The 17248-nt window shown below is 46.5% G+C and overlaps 1 protein-coding gene across 2 annotated transcripts in view; it reads left to right on the forward strand.

Annotated features, from left to right (window-relative positions):
• The first annotated feature begins 4710 nt into the window (after nucleotides 1–4710).
• The window catches only part of LOC149465883 (lysosomal protective protein-like), a 68051-nt gene continuing 55513 nt past the window's right edge, over nucleotides 4711–17248 (forward strand). The window contains exons 1-5 of one of the 2 annotated variants that reach the window (XM_089673416.1): nucleotides 4711–4901; nucleotides 4989–5100; nucleotides 5673–5723; nucleotides 14010–14096; nucleotides 16601–16756. In XM_089673416.1, the coding sequence (XP_089529542.1) occupies nucleotides 4732–4901; nucleotides 4989–5100; nucleotides 5673–5723; nucleotides 14010–14096; nucleotides 16601–16756 (576 nt within the window). In that variant the 5' untranslated portion in view covers nucleotides 4711–4731. The remainder of the gene's footprint in view (nucleotides 4902–4988; nucleotides 5101–5672; nucleotides 5724–14009; nucleotides 14097–16600; nucleotides 16757–17248) is intronic. The other variant, XM_089673417.1, reaches the window with a different exon arrangement.

Genomic DNA, 17248 nt, shown 5'->3' on the forward strand with positions numbered 1-17248 from the left:
GACTGCGGACACAGTTCAGGGGATGACCAGAGACTGCGGACATAGTACAGGGGATGACCAGAGACTGCGGACACAGTACAGGAGATGACCAGAGACTGCGGACACAGTACAGGAGATGACCAGAGACTGCGGACACAGTACAGGAGATGACCAGAGACTGCGGACACAGTACAGGAGATGACCAGAGACTGCGGACACAGTACAGGAGATGACCAGAGACTGCGGACACATTACAGGGATGACCAGAGACTGCGGACACAGTGCAGGGGATGACCAGAGACTGCGGACACAGTGCAGGGGATGACCAGAGACTGCGGACACAGCACAGGGATGACCAGAGACTGCGGACACAGCACAGGGATGACCAGAGACTGCGGACACAGCACAGGGATGACCAGAGACTGCGGACACAGCACAGGGATGACCAGAGACTGCGGACAGCACAGGGATGACCAGAGACTGTGGATAGTACAGGGGATGACTGCTGACCTTTGGGGAGGGGGGGGAGCGGGTACCTGAATTTGACAGATACCCGCTCCCACTTCCGCGGAGTTGTTCTTTCATCTTACCTGTTCCTCTATCCAGCCGCGCGCTGTCTTCCCGGCTTCTGTAATGGCGCTCGGCATGACAGCCGGGTGCCCAGTGCGCATGAGCGAGAAGCACTTGCGCTTTGTGATTGGTCCGGCGGCTTCTGGGATCTGTCATGTGTCCCAGGTGCCGCCTTACCATTCACAAAAAGCACCGCTTCCTGCGCATGCGCACTTGACACCCGGCTGTCATGCCCACTACAGAAGCCGGGAAGACCGCGCCGCTGGATAGAGGAACGGGTAAGATGAAAGAACAACTCCACGGAAGTGGGAGCGGTTATCTGTCAAATTCAGGTACCCGCTCCCCCCCCCTCCCCAAAGGTCAGCAGTCATCTCTATAAGGTCCCGCTGTAGAGCTGAGCGGCCGGCCCGGTATTTTGACATGGCGGCAGTGGAAATACCGGACCGGCCGCTCCATATTCGCTCCATAAGACGCACTGACATTTTCCCCCCTTTTTGGGGGGGAAAAAAGTGCGTCTTATGGTGCGAAAAATACGGTAATATCTAAACATGGAAAGGTTTCTTCACAGTAAGAGCTGTGAAAATGTGGAATAGACTCCCTCAAGAGTTGGTTCTGGCCAGCTCAGTGTATTGCTTTAAAAAAGGCCTGAAATCTTTCTTAGATACACAGATTATAACTGGATACTAACATTTATAGGTAAAGGTGATCCTGGGAATATCCGATTTTGCCTCTCGGGGGATAAGGAAGGAATTTTTTTCCCCTGCAGGAGCAAATTGGATTGTGCTTTGCTGGGTTCTTTTTCCTTCCTCTGGATCAACTGTGGGAGTAGGATTATAACTTTTTTTTTTTTTATGATTGACCTAGATGGACTTTTGTCTTATTTCAGCCAGACTAACTATGTAAGGCCTGGTTCACACCAATGCATTGTGCTTTTTGTCCATTTTGCAGTGCTTTTTGCATTTTTGTTGCATTTTTTTTGTTTTGAGTTTCTTGTTGAAGTGGAAATTGTTTTGTTGCTGGCAGAATAAAAACGCAACACCATAAAAATGTGGCAACAATGCACCACATGCGTTTCAGCAGCTTCTCCATTAAACTCTATTGTAGCAAAAACGCTGCTTTTCTGCGTTTTAAAAAGTCCCTGATCCTTTTCAAAACTTTGCAAAAGCTCAAAAAGCATAGATGTGAACATGTCCCATAGGAAACAATGTTAAATGGAGTGTAGTGCGTTTCTGCTAAAAACGCATAGGTGTGAATCAGGAATAAAAAGCCTGATAGCAGTTCCAACCCTTTCCTACTCTGTTCAAAACTAAAAAAAACAAATGTTCTGGCTAAATTCAGGCCTTCATTGTAAAGGTGATGAAATGTTACCGTGTTCAGTAGTAAAGTTTGACTCCTGGCAGTAATACATTTTTTTTGTACAGATTACTCCCAACGGACTGTTAATTGTGCTGTTCACATTTTTTTTTCAACGTTCAAACAGCCTATCTGGAACCTCTGTGACCTCATTCAATGCTTCTCAACCTGTTCAGCAGCACAAGCCTTGAGGAAGGATTTGCAGGATGTCTTTCATGGCATGCTTGCTGAAACGATGGCTGGAGCTGGACTCTAACCAGGCCAATTCTGACATTTCTGGCATGTAAAAAACTGCATTCCATTGCTAGAAAATTACTCAGAACCTCAAACATTGTCTCCTTTTAGGCAGAGGCTCTGGAGAATAAAACGGTTGTTGCAATTTTTATGTCGCACAGCGGTTTGTCAAACACACATTTTAAGGAAAAAATACACTTTCATGAATTTTGGTGCAAAGAAACGCAATAGAATACCTCATTTTTTTGGTAAAAATCAAAAGATAATACGCTGAGTAAATAGAAACCAAACATGTTGCACTTTAAAATTGCATATACCCCTGGAACGGCAGCAAAGTACGGTACCTAACAATGTGCATTGCCGACAATTGAAAAGTCTTTACAGGTTGCCAGTTTAGAGTTTCTGGTGCTAGAATTATTGCTCTCATTCGGACGCTTGCAGCAATACCTTACATGTGGTGTATTCACCATTTATATCTGTGTGCGCGTTAGCCTTTGCACGTGTGCAAAGGGGGGTGGGGGCGCTTTACTTTTTTTTTTAAATGTTACTATTTTATTTTGTTTAAATTTTTTTTACATTGTGCCTTTTCATTTTTTTTTATCAACTTTATTGCTATCTCAAGGGATAAACAACATTCCTTGTGACAGCATGAGCCATGACTAGACATGGACAGAATGGAATAATTTGTTTAGTTTTGGATTGATTAACTTACTAATTTTGTTTCATTGCATTTGTAACTAAATTTGTTTTGTTTATTCGTTTTCAACCAAATTCAGATTTTTACAGTGGATTCAAAGTATTTGAATCGAAAATATCGACTTGATCTGAATTCATTGTGAAGAACAGCTGGTTCTATTCTATTCGAAATTTGGATTTTTGAAGGCGGTTATATTCTTTTTATTTTATCCCATTCTATTCCAATCAGTTTTTTTTTCTCCTATTTTTTTGTGTTCCATTTTATTTTCTATTCCTTTTTTCTATTTTCTTTTATTCTTTTATTTTTTATTCTGTTCTGTTTCTCTATTTTTTCTATTTCATTCTGTTTTATCCTATTCTTTTCGAAATTAAAATTTCAGAAGATGGCTATATTCTAACACTATTACACATAGTCTTTGAAAGAAATCAGCAATATGTTTATATTTCGAATTTGTTTTCGAATTCGATTTGAATTTCAAATTATATTTTGTTTCGTTATTACGGATTCCTTTAACTTTGTTACTATTGTAATTCGAAGTCCCAGAATAATACAAATTTTGTTCGAATTTGAATTGGCCTGAAACGAACCGCACATGTCTAGCTATGACAGGTCCTCGTTAAAGCAGAGTTCCAGTGAAAATAAAAGAAAAAAAAAAAGTCAGCAGATGCTGACTTTTAAAAAATAGGCACGTACCTGTCTCTCGATCCCTGGTGTCCTCCCTGTGGCCCATTTCACCAGCCACTCTGTGTTCCTGGCACCGGCATCTTCAGTGTGGGCACTCGGCTGTGACACTTTGCGAATGCACTTTGTGAATGGTCCCATAGTCTTCTGGGACCTGTAATGTGTGCCAGAAGACTATGAGGAGGGAGGACAACTTCCACTTCCGATTGCCTAGGCAATCGCAGCAGACGTGGGAGCGGGTACCTGTCAATTTCAGGTACCCACTCCTCAAAGGTACCAATCCTTAACAGGAGCGGGGGATCAGTCCTTAAAATGGAACTTCCCCTTTTGGATGGAGCTCCACTTTAAGGAGAGATCTGGGGTCTTTTAGAACCCATATCTCTCCTCCTGGCCTCCAAAGCATCTGATCAAACTAAGATCAGTTTGATCAGTTGCTGAACATGCCAGTCATAGCTTGTAGACAAATAAAATAAAAAAACGGAAATAACAAACTCCTCATCGTTTCCGGTTTCTGATCTCACATAGGGGGAGGAACACTTTCAGTTGCTCTCACTCTGCGCAGTGCAACCAGTGGGACAGGAGAGCCTGGGAAAGGTGGTGGCATAAAGGGGGACCCCCTTTCAGCACCTCGGATCTCTTTTATATTGTAGGGTATCGCCTCCTGAAGAAAACGGTACCAGAATCATGGTTGTAGCCTCAATTATGATCCCGGAATAACCACCTTAATACAAGACCATATATATATATATATATATATATACTGTACGTTGGCGGTATTGTGGTGGTTAAATATGCTACGATTTCTGTTTGTTTATATATACTTTCCATCTTTCTGAACTGGCAAAACGAGACAGCGGCAGACATGTCCCTGCCACTGCCCTTGTTACAGGGACCACAAAGATCTAATATACAGAAAATGATTCGCTAAACCACACCAGTGCCTTTTTACCTCTATTTTTCCTTTATATTAACTTTTCAAAATAAAACAAATGCAGTAATATAAAGGTTAAATAAAAGGTTTAGTGTAGCATAACACTTTTGGTATTAAAATAGTACATTTTGTATAGAGATGTACACATTGGACCAAAAAGAGGGACAACTGAGGCTGCACAAGGAACAGAGGGATTTGGTTTCAAAGGAGGGACAGTCCTTCCAACTGAGGAACATTTGGGAGTTATGCTTTATCCATTGCCTGTCAATCGGTATTCTGGTTTTGAATGTTTCAGATGATCCATCTACTTTGTTCTGTGGTCCTGGTGGCACTTTCTATAGAAGCTGCTCCTCAGAAAGATCAGATCAACCACTTGCCTGGCCTGGATGAGGAGCCATCTTTCCTGCAGTACTCTGGGTACCTGAATGTACCAGGGGGCAAATATTTACATTATTGGTGAGTTGCCCTGTATTAGGCATCCACTTCCTTACCTCCACCTAGGCTCCTCTCTCATTCTGATCTGTACAATTTTGTCTTGTGCAGGTTTGTGGAGTCCCAGCAAGATCCCAGCTCTAGTCCAGTGGTCCTGTGGCTGAATGGAGGTCCTGGTTGCAGCTCCCTTGGAGGTTTCCTAAAAGGACATGGCCCTTTCCTGGTGTGTGTTGTTTCCTATTGTGAATCTAAGGATTCTGAATCTAAGGGTTCTAGGGAACCCACCAACATTCACAGTTTAACAGACGTTTGCCAGGAATATTTTAATTAATAAGTTTCATTATTTCACCTGTGACTATGTTGAGAGAGATTAAAAAAAAAAAGATCACTGTATCGGATGTCACTGTCAAACACTGGCTTTTTTTCCATTCCAACACAGTTCAGCTCAAATGTATGCAAGAACAAAAGGCTGCACTGATCGCTTTGTCTACAATACAAACACATTTCCAATAGCTCTATATTCACAGACATGCAATGCAATTCAAAGCAGGTCAAATGCAGCCTGTCATCCACAATGAACTATTAAAGTAAATGGGAATCTACTGACCTGCATTTCGATGCGCATCTTAAATGCACGCCAAACACAGATAAACAACACACAAGCCCATATTGTGCTGGGGAGATCAGAGTGCGGAAACCCAGAACTAGTACAATCTTGAAAACATAATTCCTGTTTGATTACTCTGTAAACATTTTGAACATTTTTTTTTCTTTTGCGTTTCTTCCTCATACCAGGTTCAAGAAGATGGCCACACGCTGAAGAGCAATCCACATTCCTGGAATAAGGTAGTAATTGCAAGCTTTATTTGAAGTGGCATATCAGCTGCGAACTACCATTTGTCAGGTGAAATCAGTTTTATGGCCGTCAATTCAACATACCTAAATACCTATTGGGTCATGGCGCTTGGAATAATAATAGTGTAATATAATAGTGGGGGGTTCAGTGAGCGCTAACTAATACAGCAGCTGATACACTAAAAAAGGAAAACCCTAAAACCTTAAAAATGACAAAGCATAACAGATAGTGCAGCGGTAGAAAATGATATAAACGTATGATTGCACCAGTATTTGTAATGCAAAGTTCTTTAGATCTTGGCAAACGGTATAGGCCACATATGATGTGTATGACCTTCCCAATAAAGATGCAGTAAAGGCGTGTACCACACACGCCTTCACTTCCCTATATAAACGCACAATAAAAATGCACAATAAAATGATGGTCCAATGAAAGTTTAGTGATCAAAAAAGCCACAGATGAGTTGAGAAAGGCTTGATAAGATCCCCGTGATAAATATAGTCCGGCGTTATGCAGAAAAATGAGTAAATTGCGCACTCACCGGAAGCACAATTTAATTGCGCATTTGTGTCATGTACACCAAAGGTCATTCCAGTTGTGGATGGAAGGAAGCTCGGATCGAATGACTCCGTGATGGGGGGTGCCGCATCTGGGGGTCCCTTGTAGTAGACCTGGCTCCAAACAGGATCAGCTGAATGTTACTCAGGGCCCTGGGATAATCACCTTGTGGTCTTGAGGATTTAAGTGCTCGATATAGAGCAGAAAGGAGTACCCATAGTGTAGTATTTAGGTCAAATATTAAATGAATTTATTGAAAATTAGAACAGGAAACACTTAACATGAATATCGTAGTAAAATCAATCCTTGTGCACAAAGGATGTGATAAATTACACACTGACCAGCTGGTATAGATGGGTGGCCGCCGGACCTCCTTGATCCGGCGGCTTGACGTCACGGGTAGCAGGGGCTCCTCCTTGACGCGCGTTTCGTATCACACGTACATCATCAGAAGGGATAAGAGCCATAGCTGCCGGACGTCACAGAAGCTATATATATAGTGTTATATGTGCCTGAATTAAAAGCAATTGGGTGCCATTTTTGCCGGGTAATATCTTGGCCTGTGTGGGTCCAGTTCAAACATTTGGCCAGGGTCCTCTCAAATGTGATAAAATTAAGTTGGAGCACTTTATATCTTTAGAATAATCCCTTTATTTTATGGGATTTTTTTGTATTGTGGTACCTAAACTCTCAACATGGGAATCATCATCTAGCATCATTTAGAGAGGCTCGTTTGGGTACTAATCATTTCTTGAATAATTTAATTGAATAATTAAAGTGTGTGTTATCCTAAATATTTTTTTTCTCTGAGTGTGTTCACAAATGTGTATTTTATAAATCATAGTCTCCAGGCCCGGGCTGGGACAAAAAATAAGCCTGGGCATTTTAGACTGAGCAGATTCGAGTTCAGGGCCCTTTCCTTGGAGCCCAGTGACAGAACGCCAGGGCCTGGTCGCAACTGCAACCTTTTTGACCCTCGTAGTTCCACCATTGGTGTCAGTAGTTTTCAGTTTCTATTTTTTTATGTTACCATTCTATTTAGTTTTTTTTTTTTACAATTTTATTTTTTATTATTTGTTACATTTATTTTAGGAGCCCCATGAGGGGCTTTGGTGAGATATCAGGCATCGAAACAGACCCCTGAGATCTCACCGTTGAGATAGAGAAAGAATATTGAGGACACAGCCCTCAATCTCCATCTCTGCAGCACTGAATGAATGGACAGTAATTGTTCTCTACAAAGCTTTCCATTCATTCACTCAAACTGAAGTATAGTAAATGGTTTACTATGTCTCAGTTATGAATGGACAAAGTCAGTGATCAGTACTGATCACTGACTGTCCATTCAAGCAAGCAAAGGGCCACTAAATGACACATCTATTGGCCCCTTCCCCACTCTCCATCCTGCCTGATCACCCACAGCAGCTGTCAGGAGAGGGGAGGGGTGGAACCTGTCAGCACTGCTGGGGATGGGGGGGAAGGGGGCGGTCGCTAGGAGAGTACACAGGAGCCCAGGTCAGTAGGAAGTGGAAAAGGGGGGGTGGCATATAGAGGAACCGATCTGTCCATTTCTCTCCTCAGCTGAATGCCTGCAGGAAGGAGAGGATGAGTGGCTGCAGGAGAGAAATAGACGGATTGGTTCCTCTATATGCTGCCCCACCACCCATCCCATCCAGGTGGCCCAGCCCACTGGGCAAGTGCCCGGAGTGCCCTATTGCCAGTCCAGACCTAATAGTCTCTATCTGTCAGGGCTCCCAGGTATGACCAGAGGTGTGTGACTGATGCAGGGAAACGCAGACTTCAGATATGTGATAAACAATACAATTTATTAACACTAACCATACAAACATAAACGCAGTGCAATACTAAACATAATACAGTGCAAACAAACCAAACCAAACCACCCACAGATAACAGTACATACAAGCAAGCGTCGTCAGGCAGGCCGGGTCAATATCAATTGGGCAAGTAGGTACAGGGGGAGCAAGCAGAGAATGGTCGGGGTCACAGGCCAGGTTCAGCAGGTAGCAAGCAGCGTAGTACAGAGGGTCAGGCAGAGGGATGGTCAGGGTCACAAGCCAGAGATCAAAACAGGTAACAAGCAGCGTAGTACAGAGGATCAGGCAGAGGGACAGAAACAGGATGCAGGACAGATACAGGGCCCAGGACAAACACAACACCAAGGCAGAGTCTGTGGGTCTGGCCATCCCTTAAATACCCCAGCATCATCAGTTCCAGGTGTTAGCTGGCTGAAAGGTTGAGTCTCTGATTGCTGGGAGCACCCGCTGGCCAGCCCTGGTACTGCAGATCAAAAGGCAGGCGAGTCCCACCATTGCTGGCCAGTCCATTCCTAACAGTACCCCCCCCCCCCAAGGAGCGGCCTCAGGACGCTCCAAACAGTCCTAGCTGGGCAAAATGTTCCACCGCCCGGGTCTGGTAACTGGCGGGATATCAAAGACTGGCACACCGGGCAGGACTCCGGGCAGCGGCACACCGGGCTGGACTCCGGGCAGAGGCACACCGGGCTGGACTCCGGGCAGAGGCACACCGGGCTGGACTCCGGGCAGAGGCACACCGGGCAGAGGCACACCGGGCAGAGGCACACCGGGCAGAGGCACATCAGGCAGAGGCACATAAGGCAGGACTCCGGGCAGAGGCACATCGGGCAGAGGCACATCGGGCAGGACTCCGGGCAGAGGCACACCGGGCAGAGGCACACCGGGCAGAGGCACATCGGGCAGAGGCACATCAGGCAGAGGCACATCGGGCAGAGGCACATCGGGCAGGACTCCGGGCAGAGGCACATCGGTTTACCAGGCGAAGCAGCAGGCAGCGGGCCACCAGGCGGAGCAGCAGGCACCGGGCCCCCGGGCGGAGCAGCAGGCACCGGGCCCCCGGGCGGGGCGACATGCATCGGGCCCCCGGGCGGAGCAGCAGGCACCGGGCCCCCGGGCGGAGCAGCAGGCACCGGGCCCCCGGGCGGAGCAGCAGGCACCGGGCCCCCGGGCGGAGCAGCAGGCACCGGGCCCCCGGGCGGAGCAGCAGGCACCGGGCCCCCGGGCGGAGCAGCAGGCATCGGGCCCCCAGGCGGGGCGACCGGCGTCGGGCCCCCAGGCGGGGCGGCGGGCGCCGGGCCCCCAGGAGGGGCGACAGGCTTCGGGCCCCCAGGCGGGGCGACAGGCTTCGGGCCCCCAGGCGGGGCGACAGGCATCGGGCCCCCAGGCGGGGCGACAGGCATCGGGCCCCCAGGCGGGGCGACAGGCATCGGGCCCCCAGGCGGGGCGACAGGCATCGGGCCCCCAGGCGGGGCGACAGGCATCGTGCCCCCAGGCGGGGCGACAGGTCTCGGGCCCTCAGGCGGAGCGGCGGACGCCGGACCCCCAGATGGAGCGACAGGTCTCGGGCCCTCAGGCGGAGCGGCGGGCGCCGGACCCCCAGGCGGAGCGACAGGTCTCGGGCCCTCAGGCGGAGCGGCGGGCGCCGGACCCCCAGGAGGAACGACAGGTCTCGGGCCCTCAGGCGGAGCGGCGGGCGCCGGACCCCCAGATGGAGCGACAGGTCTCGGGCCCTCAGGCGGAGCGGCGGGCGCCGGACCCCCAGGCGGAGCGACAGGTCTCGGGCCCTCAGGCGGAGCGGCGGGCGCCGGACCCCCAGGAGGAGCGACAGGTCTCGGGCCCTCAAGCGGAGCGGCGGGCGCCAGACCCCCAGGCGGAACGACAGGTCTCGGACCCTCAGGCGGAGTGGCGGGCGCCGGACCCCCAGGCGGAACGACAGGTCTCAGGCCCCCAGGCGGGGCGGCGGGCACCGAGTCACCAGGCACAACCGTGGGCTCCGAGTCAACTGGGATGACCGCTGGCACTGGGTCAGACATTGGATCGTCTGGCTGGACAGCGGGCATCGGGTCACCAGGCATCAGGTCATTTGGCTCGACAGCGGGCACCGCGTCATCTGGCAAGGCAGTGGGCTCCGAGTCAACTGGTATGACCGCGGGCACTGGGTCAGACATTGGATCGTCTGGCTGGACAGCGGGCACTGGGTCACCAGGCATCAGGTCATTTGGCTTGACAGCGGGCACCGCGTCATCTGGCAAGGCAGTGGGCTCCGAGTCAACAGGCACGACAGTGAGCACCGGGTCATCAGGTACCGGATTGTCTGGCTCGACAGCGGGCATCGGGTCACCAGGTATGACAGCGGGCACTGGGTCACCAGGCATCAGGTCATTTGGCTCGACAGCGGGCACCGGATCAGGTACCGGATCATCTGGATCAACAGCGGGCATCGAGTCAACTGGCCTAATAGGATCGTCAGGCTGGATCAGTTCATCATGCTGGGTAGAGGCATCAGGCCGAGTAGAGGCTTCAGGCCGAGTAGAGGCTTCAGGCCGAGTAGAGGCATCAGGCCGAGTAGAGGCATCAGGCCGAGTAGAGGCATCAGGCCGAGTAGAGGCATCAGGCCGAGTAGAGGCATCAGGCCGAAGAGAGGCATCAGGCCGAAGAGAGGCATCAGGCCGAAGAGAGGCATCAGGCTGCGTACCGGCATCAGGCTGCGTACCGGCATCAGGCTGAGTAGAGGCATCAGGCTGAGTAGAGGCATCAGGCTGAGTAGAGGCATCAGGCTGAGTAGAGGCTTCAGGCTGAGTAGAGGCTTCAGGCTGAGTAGAGGCTTCAGGCTGAGTAGAGGCTTCAGGCTGAGTAGAGGCATCAGGCTGAGTAGAGGCATCAGGCTGAGTAGAGGCATCAGGCTGAGTAGAGGCTTCAGGCTGAGTAGAGGCTTCAGGCTGAGTAGAGGCTTCAGGCTGAGTAGAGGCTTCAGGCTGAGTAGAGGCTTCAGGCTGAGTAGAGGCTTCAGGCTGAACCACGGAAGGCAGGCTCACCGGTTTGGATACTGGCAGGATGGTATTGGTTGGAAAGAATTTTCGCTTTTTTCTGGTTTTAACTACTGGAGCACTGCAAGTAAACGCAGGTCTGCAAACGAATGGAGCAGCTGGAGACAGAGAAGAACTGGAGGATGGAACAGGAGAGGGAGCGGTGGCTACAGAGGGCTCTTTTACAGGGTTAAAGGCAGGATAGGTGCAGCGAGTGGGAACAGGGTACTGACATGCGGTAGATAGCAGGGCAGGAGGAGCTGTTGGGAATGTAGGAATAGAGTTTTGAGGAAATAGATTAGAAGCAGGACTGGGTTTTTGTAAGCTGACTGAGGCTGGGTGCAACAAATCTGTCCATGTCTGCAGTATGGGTTGAACAAAGCTGAGCTTACACAAAGCCTGTCTGGTCAATGACTGTACTGCGTTTATACAATCTCTTAGTGTCTGTGGTGAACATGTGGAATAACGCTCCAGAAAGTAACCCACATCATCCTCTAATAACCACACCAGGGACTCTACCTGGTCTGCACTAAATGGTGGCAAAAATTCATCCCTGCATTCGGGGGAACCAGATGAAACCAACTCAGCACAAACCTCAATCAAAGGCTGCACCTCAGAGAACTCTGTGCCCTGATCTACTAGAACATGAGCGAGCCGTATACATTCTAGCAGTTCATCCCGGGTATACTCCTTCAGAGTTTGATAAGCATACTCCCTGTCATCAAACACTAGCAGATATAAATATTCAACCTCATCAAGATCCATCCTTCCCATCAACAAGCCAAGATGGCTTCCCTGTGCAGCCACTTCTGGTCAGGATTGGCCTTGGTGTAATGTCAGGGCTCGCAGGTATGACCAGAGGTGTGTGACTGATGCAGGGAAACGCAGACTTCAGATATGTGATAAACAATACAATTTATTAACACTAACCATACAAACATAAACGCAGTGCAATACTAAACATAATACAGTGCAAACAAACCAAACCAAACCACCCATAGATAACAGTACATACAAGCAAGCGTCGTCAGGCAGGCCGGGTCAATATCAATTGGGCAGGTAGGTACAGGGGGAGCAAGCAGAGAATGGTCGGGGTCACAGGCCAGGTTCAGCAGGTAGCAAGCAGCGTAGTACAGAGGGTCAGGCAGAGGGATGGTCAGGGTCACAAGCCAGAGATCAAAACAGGTAACAAGCAGCGTAGTACAGAGGGTCAGGCAGAGGGACAGAAACAGGATGCAGGACAGATACAGGGCCCAGGACAAACACAACACCAAGGCAGAGTCTGTGGGTCTGGCCATCCCTTAAATACCCCAGCATCATCAGTTCCAGGTGTTAGCTGGCTGAAAGGTTGAGTCTCTGATTGCTGGGAGCACCCGCTGGCCAGCCCTGGTACTGCAGATCAAAAGGCAGGTGAGTCCCACCATTGCTGGCCAGTCCATTCCTAACACTATCATTTTCATGTATTTATTCCACATGAAGTACCTGGCTGATTCTGCCGGTCATCTTTCTTCCTTGTTCTTACTGACCACACAAAGCACAAAAGCTGATCTGTTCTTGCGTGGTCAGTTTTCATCTATGGCTGGTCATTCAGAGGTGCAGAACACTGTGCAGACACACAGCATGCCTGTATTGGGTAGTTTGTTCAGCCACCCACCCCTGACCTGCCTCTAACACACACCTCCTCCCAATTACAGCCTCATGAACACGCCCCCTGCTTAAGCACAGCCTGCATTTTTCTTTTGGCTGCACAGATTATGGAATACAGGCACACTGTCTATCTGCATAGCATCCTGGAACCCCACGCTCCAATATCAGGAAGAAGAGATACAGAACTTCTTAACCTGAAGTCTTTCTGAAACCAAGCAAAAGCAGTTAGAATGCCTGGAGAGTTCTAACTGTAATAGAAAGTGTCTATAATATTGTATGTACACAGCTACTTTAAAGTAAAAAAACAGATATTTAAGTTTAACTTCAGTATAAAAGTACAAAAATCCCTATGTGGCTTCCCTCGCCCACCTCCTCCTCGCCTTTCAGCCATTCCCCAGACCCCCTTTATACTATCATCTATGCACTAAAATCCTTATCATAAGTAACCCCTCTTCCTCAAGTAACACCCCAGTAACCACGAGTTCAACACTACTCTCCCCTTTTTTCCAAGCTGGCCCAAACGAACTATATAAAGAATATCAAAAGATGGAGATCAGCTTTAAATAGGAAGTTCATGGGAACAGCAAACGGTTCAGGAGAAACAAGACACGAGGCAAGGTAGTCTAAGGAATCAGGCACTGTACAGCATTCCAGATGGCTCAGCAACACAAGTTACTGCCGGATGCAACAGAGTTTCGTGGGTTCATATCCCAGTCCTGACAGGTCCCATGTCATGCTAAACCAGTATTACTCCCAAAGTGATGGATGACTTCCATGGATGTAATTTAGACTATTTACCAGATCTTCCCATATTTGCATATCAAAATATAATTCTGCTTGTACTTCATTAGTAGGAAATTCCCCATCTCTTGGCAATATGCCCCAGATGTGGTCTAATGTTAGGGTTTCTCTATTTAAATTGAGTGTCTTGCTTTTGTATTTGTCACACAGCCTATGTCAGCTCTAAGATCCAATATATCTTATTACTCTCAGTAAACCTGACACAGACAAGCAGAACTTCTTGGCATTATTGTCCTTTATTTCAAGGCTTTACCTAACAATACTAGACCACAATCATTTCTATATATACAGAGCCATGTGTTGGTCATCAAGAGATTTCTTTTGTAACCTTCTCTGAAGTATCTTCCTACATCATGTTATTAGAAATTTCTGTCTCAAATTTGCTTTATATTTTTAAAACATTTAGATTGCAAATATGCTGTACCTGGAATCCCCAGCTGGGGTTGGATTTTCCTATTCTGATGACAAAAGATATCAAACAAATGATACACAGGTAAGATTGTGTTTTTCTCCTATTTAGAATGTATATACTGTATATTTCTATGCATTCTCCTGTAGCGCAAGTTTCATGCTGTCATAGAGGATCACTGTATCTAAAGATCACCCTACACTATTCCCACTTTTCATTGTATAGGTCAGTGGTTCTCAACCTGTGGGTCGCAACCCCTTTGGGGGTCGAATGACCCTTTCACAGGGGTCGCCTAAGACCATCGGGAAAACACATATTTCCGATGTGTAAAGAGCAGCTACTGTGTAGAAAGCAGCTACTGTGTTGAAAGCAGCAGTATTGGAGGTAAAATGACACTTCATGAATTATAATTACTGGGTAAATAATTTTATGGTTGGGGGTCACCACAACATGAGGAACTGTATTAAAGGGTCGCAGCATTAGGAAGGTTGAGAACCACTGATATAGGTCATCTTGTTCACACTTTTCACTACCACTCTACTTGAAAAAGGGTGCATAAATATTTTTCAAAGAATCAATTCACTTTTAACAGGAATTTATTATAATATTGTTCACATGGTCTTTAGTTATTATGGCTAATACAATTAAAAATATATTTTGTAATTTGGTGTATATATAAAAAACACATTACAATATAATGTATTCTTATATCCAGCCAGCTGGTTGAGCTTTATGGTCACATACTCATATACAAGCGCAGTCATATTATGGTAACAATCATATTAGCAAATAAATGCCCCATGGCATGGGATGGGAGCAGCATTCTATTGCACTCAACACATTGCATGGGATAGGAGGAAGATTCCACTGTACCAAATCTTCATTATTTCAAGGACAGGCAGCATGGGTCTTGTATACTAAATCTCCCTATTCACAGACAGCCTGAATTTTACCACTTGTATATGAAGATCTTCTGTAATGTTTGGCCTTTTTTTTCAGTTGAATTGGTAGAAGTCTAAGACTTGTATGATAACTGAGCTCACAAGTTGAATGAGCTCTTGATGTCCGATATAAACCCTAATGTGAGATGCTGAAGTTTACATTGGAGGGACAGCACACAAGCAATTTTTCTTTTTATTTTAGACTGACAACTGATATAATTGATTGCTCAGAATGCATAATCTGCTTTCCTAATGCTTGGTTTCTTATCTGTATTTGAAAATTTTTGGTGCCCTAAAAGCAGACATTTAAAAATTGCAAGAGTTCTAGTAGAAAAAAAAACATGCATTTCCAAAAAAAGGTGCAGTACCCTACAATCACAATTCATCGTTCACTCAATTTACTTTAATATGATTAATTGCTAGTGCTACTGCAATTTACACTTCAGCTTTGTCCTTTCATCTGTCTCATTCAATCATAATGGTTATCTGGGGAGTTTTGTACATTTGTCATTGTGGCACAATGCCAATAAAATAATAGACACTGCCCATCGCCATCATTTCTTGTCTTGGTCTCCCCCACTCCAAAAAAGGAGCATTTACTTGCATACATGCATTAGCAAACAATATTTGTAAAGGCCCTGAGTTATAACTAAAATTGATATACAAAACTCACATTAAAGTGAAATTCCAAGTATGGATATTTTACACATAGTTACACTGCTACAGCTTGGAACTATGTACAATGCAAACCTGGCCAATGCTCCTGGAAGCTGAAAATCACTGAAGTAGGCACTGCTACTCCAGTGATCGCCACTAGCTTCTGGGTCCTGTGCTGATGCATCCTGAGCACAGGAGGTTGGCTGCTTGGATCAGGCTCCATTCAGAGAATGCTTGCATTTCCTGAATTAGTGCTAAGTATTCTCTGATTGGAGGGGGTAAAGAGGCAGAGTAGCGACATTACGCTTCCCTCCTTGTTCAATCAGGGAATGCTTTGCATTCATTCAGAAAATGCAAATGGCGCCTGTTCTGAGTGGCCAACCTCTTGTGTTTACAATTCAGCATGCCAGTCGCTCAGCCTAGAATAGGACCACTTTACCAGGCACATAAATGACCCAACATGGTTTGTGTTCATAGGAGAGCAGTATTAGATCTAATAATGTAGGTTGTGTGATTCTGTAAGGGAGGAGGAAATGTAATCATAATTATATCACTTGCTTTCCCATAGTGCAGGAAAAAATAGGATTTGCTCTAACTCAGTGGTTCTCAACCTTCCTAATGCCATGACCCTTTAATACAGTTCCTCATGTTATGGTGACCCCCCAACCATAAAATTCTTTACCCAGTAATTATAATTCATGTGTCGTTTTACCTTCAACACAGTAGCTGCTTTCAACACAGTAGCTGCTTTCAACACAGTAGCTGCTTTCTACACAGTAGCTGCTCTGTACACATCAGAAATATGTGTTTTCCGATGGTCTTAGGCGACCCCTGTGAAAGGGTCGTTTGACCCCCCAAAGGGGTCGCGACCCACAGGTTGAGAACCACTGCTCTAACTGGTCTTCTATGTTTTTGAGCATCATTTGCCCTTTGTTGTTTTTATCTATGATCTCTCCTTCTTTCATTGTTATGTTTGTTTGTTTTTTCCAGACTGCTCGGGATAACCACATGGCATTAAAGGATTTTTTCCACCATTTTCCAGAGTTCAGTGGAAATGATTTTTACATTGCGGGGGAAAGTTATGGAGGATTTTATGTTCCTTATTTGGCGGTAGAGCTATCCAATGATGATAGTATAAATCTGAAGGTAAAATCTTCAGTAAGAAGAATTTCAGAGCTTTTTTATCCAAGATGATTTGTGTAACCGCCCATAGACATTGGATGATGGCCAGATTGGGATAAAGCCTTATGTCAATGGTTATAGGCAAAAAGAGAAAAAAAAGTCACAGTAGTTAAAACAGTTGAGTTACGTTTTTTTGCTGGCTAGCTTGAAAATGTGCAAGGGGGCTTTTATATTGTTATGAATTCAGGTAGACACCCACCAGCCAACAGCAGTCAGCGCAAATGCTGATTGGGTAGGTTATAAAATGTAAAAGACCTGAGTGCACTGACCTTTCAAACTAAAGTCAAGAGGGGAAATCTCACTTTGGGAGATTTCCTTTTATGTCCTGTTGCATCTTTGGGACAGAAAGAAACATAGAAAAGTGACAGCAGAAAAAGACAAAGTGGCCCAATGAGTCCACTCTTTTTTTTTTTTTTTCCCCATTAGCTTTTTTTGCCTGACTATAGATCTATACTC

The sequence above is a fragment of the Staurois parvus genome, unplaced genomic scaffold (genome assembly GCF_062004578.1).
Source record: "Staurois parvus isolate SC_StPar_1 unplaced genomic scaffold, SC_StPar_1.0 ptg000137l, whole genome shotgun sequence".
In the NCBI taxonomy this organism is placed as follows: domain Eukaryota; kingdom Metazoa; phylum Chordata; class Amphibia; order Anura; family Ranidae; genus Staurois; species Staurois parvus.